The sequence below is a fragment of the Erpetoichthys calabaricus genome, chromosome 6 (genome assembly GCF_900747795.2).
Source record: "Erpetoichthys calabaricus chromosome 6, fErpCal1.3, whole genome shotgun sequence".
Taxonomy (NCBI): Eukaryota; Metazoa; Chordata; class Cladistia; order Polypteriformes; family Polypteridae; genus Erpetoichthys; species Erpetoichthys calabaricus.
Window position 1 is genome coordinate 163,217,365 of NC_041399.2, and position 19,948 is coordinate 163,237,312.

Genomic DNA, 19,948 nt, shown 5'->3' on the forward strand with positions numbered 1-19,948 from the left:
ATGACACAATACTTTTGATTGCACTACTATAATATCTAGTCAGACTAACCTGTCTTTGATGTTAATCTTCAGATTAGCTGCCAAACACAGTATAAATGATGAATCAAAAATATGACAATACTTTGCAAGGTTCAGAAAACAAATGAATTTTGTGCAAATGTAGAGTTGTTTAAAAAAACATTTGCTGTAGATACTGTTCCTCAAAGACTGCACATGTAGATTACAGACTAGCATTTTTGTACATTTTAAAAATCCTAAAACCACACCTGACAGTTGTTACTTTTAATGTTGTTTAATGTTGTTTGTTTATGTTAAAATAAATGTGACACTTCTAAGAATTCTTTTAAATACTTTGTTTTACATTGTCACATACTGTCTTAACATTTTAACATTTAATGTTCCTTATCCTTAGTATGTATTAATTGTCAATCTATGACAGTTTTAATATTTTTTAAATATTTAATTAGTATATCTGTATTACATTGTCATGTCTGCTTTTGACATTTAATATTTAAATTTAATAAGAAGAAACCCCATTGATATAGTGTCTAAATCACTTGTCTCAAACATGAGATGTAATTGCTGGATCTTGCAATTTTATTACAGGTAAATTATTTACTCTTCCACTTGAAAGGACTGGATCCTTTGTGTTAAGTGCTGTAAAAGAAAAGCATGTGCAGAGGAAAAACAATTTATTATTATTATTATTAGTAGTAGTAGTATTGTCATGTTATGAACATCAAAATGAAAAAGGGATGTGTGCAAGCTAAAATAAAATAGACTTCTCTATATCTAGCTGGTCTCAGGCAACCTTTTTTACTTTATAGTGCAAATCTGGGGCTTGCTGAAAACTATTTAATATATGGTGATTTACGTGATCAAAACTGCCTATCAATTAAAATACATTTTCATTTTAAGGGAGTAATTCGTTAGCGTGGCTGTGTAAATCCAGCAATACAAGAATAAATTCATTACAAAGTAAATATTTTCAGTCTTAACTGAAAACTATCTTCACATTTCAATTGGCTTAAATATAATTTATATTAAATAAATATACCTAAGCCATAGAGAAAGCATGTTTTGTGATTTTAATGTCTTGAGGGTGAGCAACGATTTTTTTTAAAGTAAAAATATCAATTCAGGTGAAAGTTTGCTTCCTACATATAGTGGTAAAACCACTGCTTGTGTCCATTTCAGCCTAACCGGAAATAAAGATTCTTTAATCTCTAATGGGTGATATAGAATCACAAAACAGATGACTCACACATTACTATTAGGGGTCCAAAGAAAGAAACTTAAGCTGTAAATGAGTAATCAATCCAGTACAGCAAACCGCTTCCTTTGCATAAGGTATTTTGTTTTTAAAAAGCCATTATCTGGTATGTTGTGTTAATACTAATAATAACCAACTTATCAGGCTCAAAGTGTATATTTCGACAATACATGTGCTTGTAAAAGAAACAGCTAAAATATCAAGTTACAAAAGCAATTTGTTTGCACTATGCTATTTAACGCAAATCTGGCCAGGTATTTAACCTTCAGCTTCTCATAATCCTGTAAAAAGAGCTGATTAGTTTATTTTTGCTATTCCACTTGTATTGGATTTTGTGGATTTCTTTTGCAAGAATGTAAAAGAGCTGTTAAAATGGTTGTTGTTTTGTAATAGTTAACTGCCATTGTCTGCATTTTAGGTTTCCAAGCAAACTGTCAAAAGTTACAGAAAAAGATTCAGATTTGATGATTAAATTGCTAGGAGGTAACAAGTGAGGGAGTTTTTGAAATATAAGACTTAAAATCTATCACTGAGAGAATTGTCATCATCTTATGAAGGCTGTTTGGTTCAGTTCTTTTTATGATCTTCTTTTGGATTAATGAGCCATGTGTTTTAATGTGTCATATTTCCTTCTGTATTATGATGCATTAATGCCTGTAAGTCTGATTCCTGCATTCCCCTCCCACCAAGTTCATATCTGTACCAGGTGCTGTCGCTGTCTATTTAAAGCATATAAATTGTACTCTTTACATTTCAAATAATTAATAATATATATTGTTTATTTTGTGTTCAAACATTCATGTGAATTAATAAAAGTGTTCTCAATATTTCAAAAGATCCATGAACCCACATTTTGGTCTTTAAAATTCGCTTTGTTTAGTTCAGAAAGAAACAGCCAAGAAGTGTTAAATGAGAAGGAGAAGAACTCTTTCAATAAGAATGTGAAAACTCAACAGTGACCATAAACCTAAGGCAAATGTTTTAAAGGCCTTTCTAGAGTATATGGATTCACAGGAAGTCATGGCTTATCACAGCAGAAATCAGGCCTGGTCAGTCCACTAATCCATTGTAGGGCACACACAATGATAGCTAGAAACACATAAGCACATGTATAATCTGGGTCAATTTAGAATCAAACAACAGAATAAGCGTGGAATGAAGGGGAAAAGATTTACTAGGGGAAAAGCAAATGAATATCTATAAAATATGTAAGACCTACAAATAAAGTACTTCAAGACATAAATGATCAAATACCAGTTGTCATAGTAAATAACTGTTTTGACTATTCACTTAGTTGTTTAAATATTTCTGTTTATGTAAATGCTTAATGTGAAGAGGGCTGCATGAAAAAAGAACATTATATAGAGTACCTATGCTCTACCTCCCAAATGAATGCTTAATTTAAAATTTGAAAATGTTCATTAAACATATAGTACTCACCTTCTTAAAGCAGTTCTTCCCTTTACTGTTATCCAGGAGAGTTCCGCGCCTTCCCAGAGCAGCCAGGTCTTTCATGATAGAATCGAGTGCTTCCTCATCATCTGTATAAAGAAACATTGCCATTGAGTACAGAAACTAGATCCATTTATGCCACATCTTCTGCCTTTTGGGGTTTGACTGAATAAAGGATGCAGAAAGTGATGCTATCTTAACTTGCCTTACACTGTGAATGATCTTTGAAACTTTTTCTCGTTTGGACTAGCATCTTACCTATCTTTTACCATTGCTTTCAAATGCTGTTTAACTGTGTTACTTTTAAAAACTAGCATACTGCATCAGCAGTGTCAAATTTAACCCTATTCATAATTTAAAAAGTATCCTGATCATGAGGGAGCCAAGTAATCAAGGAGCAATTAGAACGCATAAAAGAGGTATGCTAAAATTGACACATATTTCACTCAAGATGCTATCCTATAGAAGTAAAAAGTAATTTTTAAAAATGTCCAAATATAACATTTTTGGGCATTTATCTAAAACATTAACTCTCCATCACCACTGCCTAACTTAAGTTAATCTTTATTTTGAATGAAAATTAAAAAGATGTTTTTTTTTGCAGTACACAAAAACAATTTAGAATTTTTGCCATAATTTATTAGAAAATTCCACATTAAACACTTTTTAAATCAAAACAAAAAATAACTTTGGCATATACTGATGCAAAGAACTGCAATCTACTTAAGCAGTGGTTATCTACACTTTCCCTTAAAAAATTGTAGAAAGGACTGCATTCCTTCAATGTTCAGAGACTTGCCACCAATTGGTTGTTCAGAAGCTGTATCCTATATTAATTATATAAAAGCTAGCAAGTGACTAATAGTCAACAGATCGAAATCTGTCAAGCAGGTAGGAGTGAAACTATATACTGTATAAACACTGAAAATTATGGGAAGGAGAGAGGGAGGAAATTTTTTAAAAGCCCTTTCTGTGTGGGACCCAACCGAAAAATTATTACCTTGCCACCTCAAACCATGTTAAAACTTCAAGCCACATAAGATCAAATCTCTATATATAAAATCCAACATCTTTCTTGTCTGTCTGTCTTTATGTCTGTCCGCTTTTCCTGAGAAAATTTGCTTGAACATTCCGATTGATTTTGCGACTTCTCTCATTGCGCTAAGTATCATAGTTTGCTTTTTAAGAAGCACAAATCGAAGAGAGAGGCTGTGGGCCGAAGAGTGTAATGTATATTTTGAAAACTTCGAGGAGCACTTAACAAAATTCACAGTTTTAATATTTTTTACTAGAAAATTAGATCCAACATACTGTTATATAGACAGAACCACCCCTGGCTCAGGGTGAAATTACCATTTGACGAGTTGTGCGTTTCGGAGTCATCTTCAGGGCAGTGGAAAGGTGCTCGGTACCATCTTGAAACAAAAGTTGATGCAGTCTTCTTCTCTGTCCACAGTCCAGAAGATGAGCAATTACCTCATTTCCACTTCCTTCACCAAATCACACCCCTTTCTACACTCAGCAAATAAAAGGGTGACTGACACCTGAAGTCAGCATTCATTCTAAACCTGGAGCACTTCCTGACCACTAGGAACCTCTTTATTTATTTTGACAGCTTAGACTGAAATTTTGAACCCTGTTATGCTTTTTCATTTGGCACTTGTTTTCAACTTGATTAAACAGCTTGTAGGCTGACTCCCCAACTCTTTATGTTTGAAGCAGTGTCTTTGTTTTACTATACAGTAATCCCTCGCTATATCGTGCTTCTACTTTCGTGGCTTCACTCTATCGCGGATTTTATATGTAAGCATATCTAAATATATAACGCAGATTTTTCGCTGCTTTGCGGGTTTCTGCGGACAATGGGTCTTTTTACTTCTGGTACATGCTTCCTCAGTTGGTTTGCCCAGTTGATTTCATACAAGGGACGCTATTGGCGGATGGCTGAGAAGCTACCCAATCAGAGCACGCAGTTAAGTTCCTGTGTGCTGATTGGCTAAGTGACGGAGCGCCAAATTCGATTCCGCTGCGTTAACCAGGAAGTCTCGTCTCGCTCATTCAGCATCAACGTGCTCCTGCTACTGCTTCAGGGGCCGTACCCAAGCGCCAACAGAAGATGCTAATGATTGCTGAAAAGGTAATAGTTTTGGATATGTTGAAGGAAGGGAACAGCTACAACGCTGCAGGACTCCATTACGGCATCAATGGAGATTCCATCCAGACTACTGCCTTATCACGTCCACTTGCAACTCGTTTTGCACCCTGGTTAAAGGACACTGCAGCCGTAGATCTTATATGCTTTTCCTCCTTTTTAAATAAAAAGAATCGTGGACTCATTGATGCTGTAATGGTGTCCTGCAGCGGTGTAGCTGTTCCCTTCCTTCAACATATCCAAAACTTTTACCTTTTCTGCAATCATTTGCATCTTCTGTTGGCGCTTGGACACGGCCCCTGAAGCAGTAGCAGGAGCATGTTAATGCTGAATGAGTGAGATGAGACTTCCTGGTTAATGCAGCACTCCGTCGCTGAGCCAATCAGCAGCACACAGGAACTTAACTGTGTGCTCTGATTGGGTAGCTTCTCAGCCATCCGCCAATAGCATCTCTTGTATGAAATCAACTGGGCAAACCAACTGAGGAAGCAAGTACCAGAAGTAAAAATATCTATTATCCGCAGAAACCCGCGAAGCAGCGAAAAATCCGCGTTATATATTTAGATATGCTTACATATAAAATCCGCGATAGAGTGAAGCCGCGAAAGTCGAAGCGCGATATAGCGAGGGATTACTGTAAACTATAGACCACTGGTGTTAAATGATCATTTTTTATTGACAAAATGAAATTCTGTAGTGTCATACACGTAGGAGCAGGAGGAAGCTGTATGGACCAAGTGAGGGTAATTCCACACCAGGCCCCAGGCCAGGGGGTGGAGGGGTGCACTGAAGTTTCTTCTGTTGTCTCTGCAGACCAAACACAGGAAAACCTGCCTGATTCAACCTTGAAGACATTACTTCCGGCGCCCAAAAGCATGTCACTTCTAGCACCCAGCAGCATGGCACTTCTGGTTCTGGAAACCAAAAGCATGTCACTTCCGGTCCTGGCCTTTAAAGCTGCCATACTTCCAACAGTAATTCAGTTCAGTTTGGAACTCGACCAGTGCACATGAGTGCTATTTTTCAAATACCATCTTGTAGCCAGGGACAATATATGGGTGGCTGTTCCAAACCTTTTTCTTGTGTTGAGGCTGATTATTTTCACAGTAGGCCTATTGTTTACTGATGATAAAATACTAAAATAAATACAATATGTACAAAAATATTTACCCATAATATATATGGCATAAAAGAAAATAAAATGCTTCTAATAATTACAAGCTGTCATAATGTTTCATTTTTTGTGCAATGCCTATCTGCAACAATTCAAATACCTATCTGAAAAAAGGCTTAATTAAAAAAGTAGTTTTCACCATCTGTCTAACAACAAATATATCAATTGATACTGGAAATTGAACACTGCTTAAATATAAATATACATTGTGATGGATGGCCTTACCCCACTGGGAGGCATGGAGAGGCAGGGGACCAGGAGAGGGACAATTCCTTCCCCAGGACGCAAGAGGGCAGCCATCCTGGATTGTGTGGGAGCTATGGAGCTTGAAGGATCAACCTTGTGGGGATCCATGGCCACCGCCAGGGGGCACCCGAAGGACTATGGAGCCTTGGACCACAGCACTTCTGCCACACCAGGAAGTGCTCCCGAACCAGGTATGCCCGGAATGCTTCCGGGTGGCAATGCAGCACTTCCACTACACCAGGAAGTGTTGCGGGGAGATCATCAGGGAGCACCTGGAGCACATCCGGGTGCATTATAAAAGGGGCCACCTCACTCTATTCAGGGAGCCGGAGTCAGGTGGAAGAGGACGGAGCTTGCGAGAGAGGAGTGGAGGCGGCAGAAGGAAAGAAAAGGACTGTGAGTCTTTGGGCATTGTGTTTGTGCTGTGTTGTGTGCAGGAAAGGAAAAATAAATCGTGTGTGTTGTGGACATCTGGTGTCGTGTCTGTCTGTGTCCGGGCTATCTTTTACAACATGCACTTAATCATTTTAAATCATTAAATGCACTACAGCTTTTTGCTGTTAAAATAGACATTTACTATATTTATACAGGTGTATTTTTTTTTTCAATGTATCAACGAAACATTCATAATTGTTGAGGTGTAATTGTAAAATATGGATTACCATTTTAATTATGTAGTTCTTGTTTCTTACCAATACTTCATACTGTATGACACACAGCAACAAATAATAAACACAGTACAAATCTTTTAAAAAAAAGCCTATTGTTTACTAAGCAGCAATTTCAAATTTGTCTTTTCTTTTTAAATTTAAAAGTGTAAGCTTGGATTTTAAACAAGCTCACTGCCCAAACTTAAGCGGTGTTCGTTTAATTTAAAGGACAAAAAAAAGGTAAAATCCTGTAAGTGCCAGAAGTGATTCCACTCCATTGGGACCTTGAGCAAGGTCCTTAAACTGCAATTGCTCCCTACTGCATATGACATTAACCTGCATCCAGACCAGCAAGCGAGTCCTTCAAATCGCATGGAAAACTCAGGAGGAGGTGGCAGGATTGACACTCCAGCCAGTGTAAAAAAACACACACTGTTCCACTCCATTCGAACTAGTATGGTGCTGAGGTGTCACCCGTTGCATTACTGTGCTTAGGTCCTAATTTGTGATCCTGAGGTGGTTCATCATATGGTGGGTGCAGCAACACACTGTATAAATGCATGTTCCCAACCTCTCTCTTTAACATAATGGCTAACATACCAATCACCTCTTGCTCACGGAAAACACAAGCCTCCACTGCTGTTTGTTTGCACTGCAGGAAGTTTGCTGCAAAAGAAAAAAAGGTTGCTCTGGCTCAACTACTGTATTACTTTGCATAAAGGAGCAATGCAACTAAATTCCCACAAAGATTAGAAAGGCAGGTGCTGAAAATTTCGGTTTTGGTGATCAGCCCTTTTACAGATCACCGATCAAGTCTTTTTTTTGTGAAAATCAGCAGATTACGATTGGCAGCTGATCAACTGGACCATCCCTAGAGTTGGTTTATTTGGAAAATGTAAAAGGCAAGCAGACAAATTTTCTTACACTGTATATTTGACAAAAAATAAATATTTCAAATCGTGTATAGTTCATCTAAAATATGATACCTGAAAGCAGCAAACTGCCATCCTTATCCAACAAGTTGGAAATGCCTGAAGAAAGTGACCACAGCAAATGCTGCTGCACAAGTGTCAGTAAGCAAAGTGACAGAAACTAACAATTACAAGTGTGGCCCACAGTTACATCAATAGCAGAAAACACAGGCCTTTTGAAAAGAAGTCATCTCCACAGAGAAGAGAGTGGGAGCAGGATGGATGGATAAATGAATAAGAACCAGCAATAATGTGATTACCTGACTTTTAATCATATGCTTGTCAGACTATCAACTACTTTAAAATAACACATTCTAAAAAGGAGCACAAAAATAGAAGTCTGACTGAAAATAATCACACTGCAGAAAATGTTTCCATCACCTTTTCTCTCCCTAAAATTTTTTTTATGTCCTAACTTCAAGTTCTCTAGACTTTGTCTGTCAACTACCAGCCTTTTTACCTAGCCTTTTTACTGCTGTGACTGATATTTATGTATCAATTACTGCATATACTGTACTTTTCTTCATTATCATTTTCAGTCCTGAATAAATCTATTCTGCTCCTAGGCCATGTATATTATTTTTTATTTTATACTGAGTTTAATGTATATTGTAACATTGCTGAGCCCCCAGATCTCAGACACAATGTCACCCAATACAATGCCATGTTCAAATAAAGTGTTTTATTTATCACAAGACATTTCCAATCATGCACCCAGTTAAAATAAGCACAACAATATATCAACTAAGCAATTTCTTCTCTTCTTCCTTCCTCCACCTCCTCTTGACTCTGATTCCTCAAGGTGATGCGGCGGGCTTCTTTTAAGTTGGAAGTGGAAGTGTTTCTGGTGTCACAGCAGTTGTCACCTGGAGCAATTCCGAGTCTTCCGAAAACCAGGATAATCCTCCCCGGGCAGTGCCCTCTTGTGGCACCCAAGGACCTCAACTCATCTACACATCAACTCCCATGCAACCCTGCAGGAGTCCTAAATGGGACCAGCCTGGAGGAACACTGCCACCTATTGTGTGGGGAAGTGAAATGTCTCTGACATCCATGTTTGCCCACTCCATTCATTATGGCCTCTAGGTTGGGTAAAAAATCATTCTTTGTTCCAGTTTGGAAGTCTGTCTCTTTGTCCAGGCATTTTCAATACAGTATGTATGTTTGTATATGTTTATCCATGTACACAAATATATACTTTGTGTACACAAAAAATTGAAAATATGACTAATTGCATGACCAGGCAGCAAACGTTTATGCTTGTTTGTATCTTGCGTGAATGCCTGTCACTTAAAAATAACTCATTGAACTTGCTATATAAAGAGGACAACTTGACAGGGTTTTGTCACGGTGACCCTATGACAACAATGTCTCATCAGTCATTAGGACAATTGCTGACTGAAAGAACATGACAATTAAAGAATTGAAAAAAAGCCATGAAACAATACTGAAATGAGTTGAAAATAAATCGCCCAGCATATGTTACACTATTGATAAGCATACTGTACATACACTGTGTGGAAAAAACAGTAAAAAATAAACTTCTGTGAAAAAAAAAACTTGGTGAACTGTTTATAGATTATTAACTAGCCAAAATTAAGCCCCCTTTACATGGCACAACTTCTCCAGCAATTTTCAGTCTTAGCCTTCATTTACATGATCCTAATGAATTAGGGACAGTTGGTGCACATCTATGACCATAAATCATGTAGCTTGATATCCCTAGCAACTCAGTCAGAACGTTTTGCCCCTTGCTCACAAGAAAATCAAACAGGTTTAGTAATTTCTTAAGCCACAAGGGTGGGCTAATATCTGTGTGGGAGGTGATAGCTAAGGAGCTGCGTACATTGCATTTACAAGAAACAGAAAATGTGTGTTTTTGATTGCAAAATAGAAGAGAGGCTCGTTTATCAAATGTCTCACATTTGTTGTACCACAACAGAATGGAAACATGAAAAAGATGGGATGATACCCGGGCTGAACTGGAGCAGTCAGGCAGCACATCAGTTGTCTGTCAAAATGGACCATACTTGTGACGCTTTGGATTTAGAAACTGCACTGAGAATACAATAGGCAATTGTGTAATCAATAACCCATGTGATTCCTAGTTGTATAATCTCAAGATGATAAGATCTAGCAACTGCAGTTGCTAAAGCTGACATTATTTACAACTAGCAATCATGTAACGTGCCTTATGGTATTCTTTGTGTACTCTACTTTTGACTCCCACACCCTACAAATATGCATATTACAGAATGTTAATTAATGAACCGTGCAAGTGTAACTTGTTCTGGATTAGTGTCCTGCAGATGCCACTACTCTCTGCACTGTCCCCACCACAATCCAAGGCTGAATCTGCCTGCTTTGTAGATGAGACACAGCTAGATTTTACATGTGTAGCGTCATACATTTCCAAAATAAAATGTTTTATTATCTTAAATGCTTCATGTTCTTCCAATTTTTATTTTTTTTAACATTTTTTAATCTTTCTCATTGTTTAGCCCTTAACAAATAATACTGGTTAAATATCTTAACTTTATCCATTTGAAAAAATGAGAGGTAGTGAAAATTGATTTATGATATCTTATTTAATTCTGAATTAGGCTAAAGTTTTTACTTATTTTACTTCACATGCCTGATGGATTTAGGAAATGAATGAATAATTTTATTGCAGTAAAGTCATTAAATTTTAATTTGATATGTTTTGTTGCTATGTTTTTTGTTACTCTGCTATTTTTTACTGCTTGTGTGTTTAAGTTTAAAAAAGAGCACACTGAAAAAATAATTAAAGAAGAACTTCTTACGTAATGCTAAATGCTTTTAATTATTACATTAACCATGATGAGATTAAGCTGGTTGTAATTCAGACATGTTTTCAAAATATGCCCTTAAACATGGCATAGAAAACAACCATAATTTTAACATTAAGTGAAATTCACATAGAAATCATATAAATAATTTATACTGTATAATTTTGTGTAAAATTTAAAAGGCACCACATGATTTACAACTTTTGTTATTACAAAACAGTTAATATACAGCATCTGGCTTCAAATCAACTTACAGTATGTAAAGTTTTTATTAAAGGTCATTTTACTAAACGTCATTTTACCTTTTTAATAAAAACATACACACCCAGCTTGAGATAATAAAACATTAAAATGGCAAGCAGGCTAATAACATTGAGACAGAAGAGTGAAAATCCTCCTTATTCTGCAAACCACGATTAAAAAAGAAAATCAGTTTAATTTAGTTAATTTTTATATAGCACACTATCAACTAACAAGTCATTTACAAACATCATAATCTAGGCATCCCATAATAATCTACCCACCTCTGTCTGTCAAGAGTTCTAAACAGTGAGAATAAATTCACAGGAACAGGTCAAGATCAGAAAAAGGGTCAAAAACACCAAAATCAGAATAATAACAGAATAGTGGGAAATCTGAAACCAGTAGAGCAAAAAACATGCATGAAGAAAAAGTTTGTTTTTAGAAGTTTACCCAAATCACAGATGGAGAATGGAGCAGCACACCATAGAAGATGTTGCGGTACACAAAATCACACCCCTCAGAAACTAGAAACCACGCCCTACCAGCCATACCCCAAATTAAAAAATAAAATGGCATCACATAACTGTAACTACATAATTACAATAAAAAATATTTTTTCCTGGATGATGAAAAAATTAATAAACCCAACTAGAAATATTCTATGAAATTGCACTTATATTTTATGCATGGTTTCCACTAAGAAAATAATATTATATGTTCACAATTCACAATGACCAGCAAGACATCCCAGGCCACCCTATCCTCATCAACTTTTTCCAGATCCTTATGAGGAAATCTCAGATGTACTCTATCCAGTCAAGACATATAACACCTCCAGCATGTCCTGAGCATGTCTATAGGTCTTCCCCACCTCCTTGTTTATACACCCAAAGTGGCACCTTTTCATTGAGAGCAGCAGTAGTTCTACTAAGAAGTCATCCTGTACTGAAGGGCTGCTCATTGTTTTACAGAAGCTTGATGCTGGCTATTTATATCCATTACCTGTATTTAATTCTTCGACCACTAATGAGAGCTTGTGACCATAGATATGCTCAGCAATAAATAGCATCAGCTAACGAATTAGCTCCTATTTCACCATTCTCATCTGGTACAAAATCTACAGAACTGCAGCCGCTGTACCAATCCATTCTTCAGTCTCATAATTCACATCTGCTGTCACTTGTAAACAAGGTTCCAAGGTACTTGAACTTGAGACAGCTGTTTAATAGAGAAAGCTAGTCTCTTCTGGGAAAGGACCATGCCTTCTAATTTGAAAGTTCAAATTCTAATTCTGACCATATTATACTCAGCCGCGAACCATTCCAGTGAATACCAGAGATCACAGCCTGATGTTGGCAAAATGACATCATTATCTGTGACATGACCCTTGGCTTCCTAAACTGAGCACTCTTCCAACCTTGGCTATGCCTTGATAACCTGGCAATTCAAGTTAAAAAGAAACTTTTAAAAATATAAAGGCAAACCCTACCCCTGGTATCTGTCATCTTGCTAATTAGAGTTGAGCAAACTGGGGGCAGTTTTACATCTATATGTTAACATTTTACAGAATGCTTAAAGTTCAACTCTATGGGCCTAAAATTTCATTGAGGGTATGTACTTCTTTATTCAAAGTCTCAAAATTTTCATTTTCATCTTTTTAGTGTGCCAACAGCAAATACAGTATATATAAAAAAGTTTGTTTTTTCTTAATTTTGCTAACTGAAATTGCAAATTAGTTGTTGCAATTGAATCTCTGTTTCTTAGTCAACTGTGAAAAAATATACACACGACAATAATTAATGACCTTTCTCTATACTGTTTCTGTCCTAGGTGTCTTGCTATGGCACTTCATGCCACTGCTGTATTGCTAGGATGGTACTCCTGCCCTTGGGAAAGCCATCACAGATACTGGGAGATTGGATTCCAGCAATTTTCTTATTAAATACCCCAGCACAAACCTTACATTCTAAAATGCCCAGGAGGGGATGAACAGCCAGTTGGGCACGAGAATTTGTGACTGTATCTGACGTTTCTGTGATTTTATCTGTTATAGCCAACCCTGAACCCTGGTTTATTTTCTCCAGGAATTCTACTGACTGGATTTGTTTCTCTCTTCTTCATTGTCCACAGGCTATATCTCAATTATAAAATTATTGAACTTAATTTGTTAATCAATGTAAAATTGGTCCATTTTTATTATGTGTTTAATCTAAATTGTACTTTTATTATGTACATCTACGGAACACACTCTGGACTTCCTGGAGGCAGTAACAATGCTGCACATTCTCTCTTTGACTCAGTAACATTGAGCACTCTCAGCCAAGGAATTATTCAGCAGAAGTGTGTCAAGAAGTGCTACTGGGTTTCCTATATACTATAACCAATAGAGGGCAAAACTGAGCCCTAAACCACAGACACAGCAATACCACACAATTCCAGGTTCAAATAAAAGATATTTATTCATCCAAAGAACCCTTCCAATAAGCACCCTTGCAAAGATTAACCACAATACAAATAAATCAAACATATTCTTCCTCCTGCCATCCAAGAGTGCTGCCTGCTACCTTGCAACTCTGACTCAACAAGTGAGGAACCAGGCTTCCTTTTAAACTAGACCCAAGGACTGCTTCTGGTCTCCTGTCCAGGTCGTCTAGAGCATTTCCGAGTTATGCAGAAACCAAGGCAGTCCTCTCCCTGCAGCGACCTCTGGTGGTCCCCAGAGACCCCAACAGGGCTGTGTTTTTGGATTCCAACTCCCATGCCACACTGTGGATGTTCTGATCAGGTCTGGCTATGAAGAACAATGACACCTGTCATTGCTCCTTCCATTATGGCCTCCTGACCTAGCATGAATCCTTCCTTTATCCCAGCCAGGATGCCAGTCCTTCCTCTCTGGCACCTACAAATACCAACAGCAAAATGTCTGCATAATGTCTCACTGTGACTGTGACAGCCAAGTCAGAAGTTTTTTCTTTTAAATTTAAAAGCTTTTTAGTCAATCTGGTGTGTGTTTAGACCATAGTGTGTGTGTATATATTTAATTATTTATCTATCTATTTATGCATTAATTTATTTAAAGGGCTTCTGTACAATACCAAATTTCTATCTATCTATCTATCTATCTATCTATCTATCTATCTATCTATCTATCTATCTATCTATCTATCTATCTATCTATCTATCTATCTATTGTGGCAATAGGGGGCACTGTCGCACCTCCAAACCCGCAGACAACACGTCCAGACACCAGGTAAAAGTATCAGAAATACTTTTAATCTCTTCAATACTGTGCACAAAGCACCTCCACTCCCACAATACACAATAATCATCAATAATCAATACAATAAATCAATTCCTCCACTCCACCCAGCAGCTCTGTCGCACTTCCTCCCAACTCCGGCTCTGTCTGCTGGGATTCCCACAGTCCGTTTAATAGTGCTCGACCCGGAAGTGCTTCTGTCCTTCAGTCCATGTGATTCCATAGCACTTCCGGGTCAGATGAAAAATCTTCTTTTTCTTCAGCCCGGAAGTACAGTCGACCCTTGATATACGACCGGCCTGACATGTGAACAACTTGGTTTACGACCAAAATTTTTGTTTTGAATTACGACCAACATCTTGCGTTACGACCTGAATGTGGTCACGTGTATCCGCTTGTGCGATTGTAAACAAACAGCCAAGAGCGTTTGTAAGCGTCAGTCGGAACCCAGATACATGTGTATGTGGACGTAATTTCGGTCAGTGCAGTGATTTATATATATTTCGATAATTGCTAAGGAAGGAAGAGAAGGTAATGAAGGTAAAGAAAGCGATCACAATCGAAACGAAGAAGGAAATTGTGTGGAAATATGAGAGTGGCGTTCGTGTGACCAATCTCGCTAATATGTACAGCATGTCAAAATCCACCATCTTGACAATTTTACAAAGAAAAGATTTGTTTAAGGAAACTCCTTCCAAACAATAACCACCTTCCATTTCATTCTCCTCCACCTTCCTTCCTGCAAGCCAAAGATGTCAACTTAAATGGTGAGTACAGTATGAAATTGTTGTTTCTGGTAGGCTAGGCACTTTTTATAACTTTTTGGTTGGTACATTAGAACAATTATTGGTGTTTTTGGTAAATTATGCACATTATACAACCCTTTTTTATTAAAAAAAGTTAAGTAAGTGTTGCTGTGGAAGGTTCGGAACACATTAAGGGCATTTCCATTATTTCTTATGGGAAAAATAGTCTTGACTTACAACCAACTTGAGTTACAAACAGCCCTCGCGAACAAATTGAGTTCGTAAGTCAAGGGTCCACTGTACTTCATTTCTCCCGTCCCCGTGACTAGGGAGTACTTCCGGGCTATAAGGAAAATATAAATCCCTGTGCCTCCCTGCAGTGTCCCCTGGCAGCCCCCACGATATCCAGCAGGGCTGTTTAGCCGAACTCCATTGTCCATGATGCCCTGCAGGAATTCGGGGCACCTCCATGTTGTAGGGAGGACTCCATCTAGCTGCCTGGGGGTGTTGGCCGGGAAAAACTGCCAGGCATCTCTCACACTATCTATGTTGGTTTTACTTTAATTCTTATTTTATTTCTAACTGTTTGACGAGTAATTGTAAGTGTCTTTCGTCATAAACTATCTATCTATATCACGTAATTTGTATTATTGCTGTACGCTTGCTATGGTTCTATGAGCCAACACACAATGAATATTATATCAAACACATCACTGCACTTAAGAATTCAAAGCGAAACAAAAAGCAATAGTCAAATGGTATAGTCCGCAGACTATTTAACAACTTCAAGCAATATCATACTCTGCATTTTAAAGAAAATACAATCCTAAGCATAGGATTGCAGCAGCATTGCAGCATTCAAAAAGTTGACTCACTGACAACAATAAACCGCACGCATATTGTACAGGATGAGTGATGAAGACCTCTGAGATCTTCTGCACCACTGTCACAGGGGCACCTTCTGATGTTAGTGAAGACATATCATTCCACCTAAGGTTCCAAATCTACCATATCAAAAAAGAAAAGATATTATTTTTTCTGTGCAGTTCCACTATATTTAAAGTACAGTAATCCCTCCTCCATTGCGGGGGTTGCATTCCAGAGCCACCCGCGAAATAAGAAAATCCGCGAAGTAGAAACCATATGTTTATATGGTTATTTTTATATTGTCATGCTTGGGTCACAGATTTGCGCAGAAACACAGGAGGTTGTAGAGAGACAGGAACGTTATTCAAACACTGCAAACAAACATTTGTCTCTTTTTCAAAAGTTTAAACTGTGCTCCATGACAAGACAGAGATGACAGCTCTGTCTCACAATTAAAAGAATGCAAACATATCTTCCTCTTCAAAGGCGTGTGCGTCAGGAGCACAGACTGTCAGAAACAGAGAGTAGAGAAAAGCCAAGCAAAATGACACCTTTTATTGGCTAACTAAAAAGATTACAATATGCAAGCTTTCGAGGCAATTCAGGCAAGAGAGGAAAGCAAACAAATCAATAGGGCTGTTTTGCTTTTAAGTATGCGAAGCACCGCCGGTACAAAGCTGTTGAAGGCGGCAGCTCACACCCCCTCCGTCAGGAGCAGGGAGAGAGAGAGAGAGAGAGAGAGAGACAGAGAAAATCAAAGTCAAAAATCAATACGTGCCCTTTGAGCTTTTAAGTATGCGAAGCACCGTGCAGCATGTCGCTTCACGAAGCAGCTGCACACAGAAGGTAGCAACGTGAAGATAATCTTTCATCATTTTTAGACGAGCGTCCGTATCGTCTAGGTGTGCGAACAGCCCCCCTGCTCACACCCCCTACGTCAGGATCAGAGAAAGTCAGCGCAAGAGAGAGATTGAGAAAAGTAAGTTGGGTAGCATCTCAGCCATCTGCCAATAGCGTCCCTTGTATGAAATCAACTGGGCAAACCAACTGAGGAAGCATGTACCAGAAATTAAAAGACCCATTGTCCTCAGAAATCCGCGAACCAGCAAAAAATCCGTGATATATATTTAAATATGCTTACATATAAAATCCGCGATAGAGTGAAGCCGCGAAAGGCGAAGCGCGATATAGCGAGGGATCACTGTACATATTTTCCACCAGACATCCTGTTTGGCATTTATGCGACTATGCAAAACTGCACGCACCAAATTGTACTTTCTAGCAATGTTGAAAGTTATAGCTCGGGTATTAAGTTTCTTTGTGCTTGATGTCAGAAAGTTTCAAGTTATTGCAAAGGTCTATATGTGGTATGGGGTTCGAAGAAATATATTTGGGATGTGACACCACATTAAAAAATGCCTATTTCTTTTACAAGAAGTTGAAGGATGATCAACATCCACTATTCAACCAAACTCCCTGGAGTTATGCCATGACAGCATACCTTCAAGAAGAGGAAAGAAGCAAGCCATATATCTTATAACATTACTGCTTACAAATGGCACTCAAAGTGAGACCTGACAGGGAGTGACATTTAACTTTGAATTTTCTTAACCATATTTTCAACAAATGGTAAATGGGTCTAATGAATATTTAATAAGAGACTATATTTTTGAAATCCTACATTTCTTTCTTTTGTAGGTTCTGTAAACCTTTGTAATAGAATATGAAACATGATTAATTTATTGGAATATACATATTGCACAACTATCCATCCATCCATCCATTTTCCAACCCGCTGAATCCGAACACAGGGTCACGGGGGTCTGCTGGAGTCAATCCCAACCAACACAGGGCACCAGGCAGGAACCAATCCCAGGCAGGGTGCCAACCCACCGCAGATATTGCACAACTATCTTGACACCAATAAATTAAAAAAAAAAAAATGCGTGGTCTGGTGAATGCTTCTGCAAGGCATTGTGTAATAAATGCTCCGCTGAAAGTATACATCCAAATATGACAAAATATTAAAATATTTTTGTTCTGGCAAAATTTAAAAACATAAATCAAAAACAAACTGATGTAAAATGAAAAGATATAAAAGATAAATTTGAGTGCTTAATGCTTATTATATACTATACAGTAAGCTTTAATTTGATTTTTATACTTTTTGATGTACTTTTTTGCAAAACAATTTTTAACAAGAACAAGTTGCATGTGAGTTCATTCTGTCAACAAAGATATTTAAAAATGAACTTGCTTTACTAACCCTGATAAGATTTGGGATTGATTAAATGCCGTCATCTTCCTTAGCAAAAAAAGAAAAAACCAAAAAAGACTGCTTGGGCTCAAGCCAGCTAGGATACCAAACAAACACACACATATGCTCAAAAAAAAACCAAGAGAGGCCCCAGTGTGGGAAAAGCGTGGTGGAATTGTGACACATGACCGTAAATTAAGACATTACATCATTCTTGAAACTAAAAGAGCTGCCAGATCTGAAATACGTCAGACAAACCCCAGGTTCCCTCTGCAACAAGAGATTAAAAAAGCTTAATGTACAACAGATTTAAAACCAGCCTCTTTGTAATCACTCTGAAGAGCTTCAATGCACATCACTACAATCTGTATTTAAATGTAACATTGCAGTAGTTTTTTTTTACATTATTTTATTTTTTTTAATATTACTATGAAGGTACACCATGTGTAATAGCAAAACAGCATGTAACATAAAGTAACCATATACTACTCAGACAAATAAAATGGTTACATATGTGATGGTTGTCTGTGTTTGACATCCTAACAGCATGTTAATGCTGCCCATTCTAAATAATACTGTAGTTGATAGCGCCTTGTCACTGGTATTACTTTTTGTCACAATCTGGAGCATTACATCTAGACTGGGCAATGCTGCACAGCAAAGACTGTGGGATGTAGTGAAATTTGAACATTGTTCTGTCTTGCAGTATTGTACACAGAGTCTAGGTTGATTTGAAACAATACAGTGTTTACAAAACTGGATTCATCAGGGCCGTGTCAAACAAGGTACTAGGAATTTATTCTCAGCTATCTGTGAATCAAAACACTGTCCCAGCATATCATGCCGCAGGGGTGTTGTGGCCAGAATTCAAAGTGCTGGTTCCCAGGTCAAGTTTAAGACTGTTGCATGGAGTACACTCCAGTATGATATTGAGTAGACCAGGAGAGGATGGTCCTGTCCTGTCTGGGCTAAAGGCAAGTATGTCATGCTACTGTTGGTTTAGATCACAGGTGTCGAAATCCAGTCCTGGTGGGCCGCAGTGGCTACAGGTTTTCATTCTGACCATCTTCTTCATTGGTGACCAGTTTTTGCTGCTAATTAAACTTCTTTTGCCTTAGTTATAATTAACTTGTCTCAGACCCCTTAGTTTCTTTTTCTTTAATTAGCAGCCAAACAATAATGAGACACAAAACAAGCTGCCACACGACCAGCTCACCTGCGCCCATCACACAATATCTGAAAACAAAGAAAGGTGAAGGTCTCTGTAAGGTTGGTCTCTCAGCTCACTAAAACATCTTGACGGTGATCTTAGAAAAAACAGAAAATCAACATTTTTGTAAATGTCTGCTATAGCAGAATGAGAGCAGAAACAAGCTATGGGATTAAATAATGAGTTTATTAACACAGAGAATTGGCTTCTCATTAAGAAACTGGTTGGAGTGAAGTTTGTTGGAGTTTGAAATCCCAGTTTAGCTGGTCAAGTGTTGGCTCATTTCACATCTCATTTCTGTTTGGCTGCCATTTAATGAAGAAACAAATCAATTCAGAGGACCAAACCCTTAAAAACAGGGCTATTAAAATGAAGGGAAAAGGAGTTAATTAGCAGTGGAAACTGGTCACTGATTAGGAAAATGGTCAGAATGAAAACCTGCAGTCACTGCGGCCCTCCAGGCCCAGAGTTCGACACCCCTGGTTTAGATCAATGATAAATACTCTTAGAACACTGGAGAGATGGATAGAAAGAGAGAGATACCTAGAGAGAGTATGAAGTCCTAGGATGAAGCCTGTAGGATTCCCAGAGGACCACATCAGAGGGTAATGGTTGGGCCTACTCAAGAACTAATGACT

General features: G+C 37.8%; 2 protein-coding genes across 2 annotated transcripts in view; one reads left to right on the plus strand and one right to left on the minus strand.

The window, feature by feature from the left end:
- Window positions 1–19,948, plus strand: part of myd88 (MYD88 innate immune signal transduction adaptor) — a 399,089-nt gene that overhangs the window by 206,124 nt on the left and 173,017 nt on the right. The gene's annotated exons all lie outside the window — the stretch shown is intronic.
- map3k22 (mitogen-activated protein kinase kinase kinase 22) overlaps window positions 1–19,948 on the minus strand; it is a 182,000-nt gene that overhangs the window by 64,728 nt on the left and 97,324 nt on the right. Inside the window, exon 3 of the mRNA XM_028804087.2 lies at window positions 2,714–2,814. Coding sequence (XP_028659920.1) covers window positions 2,714–2,814 — 101 coding nt within the window. The remainder of the gene's footprint in view (window positions 1–2,713; window positions 2,815–19,948) is intronic.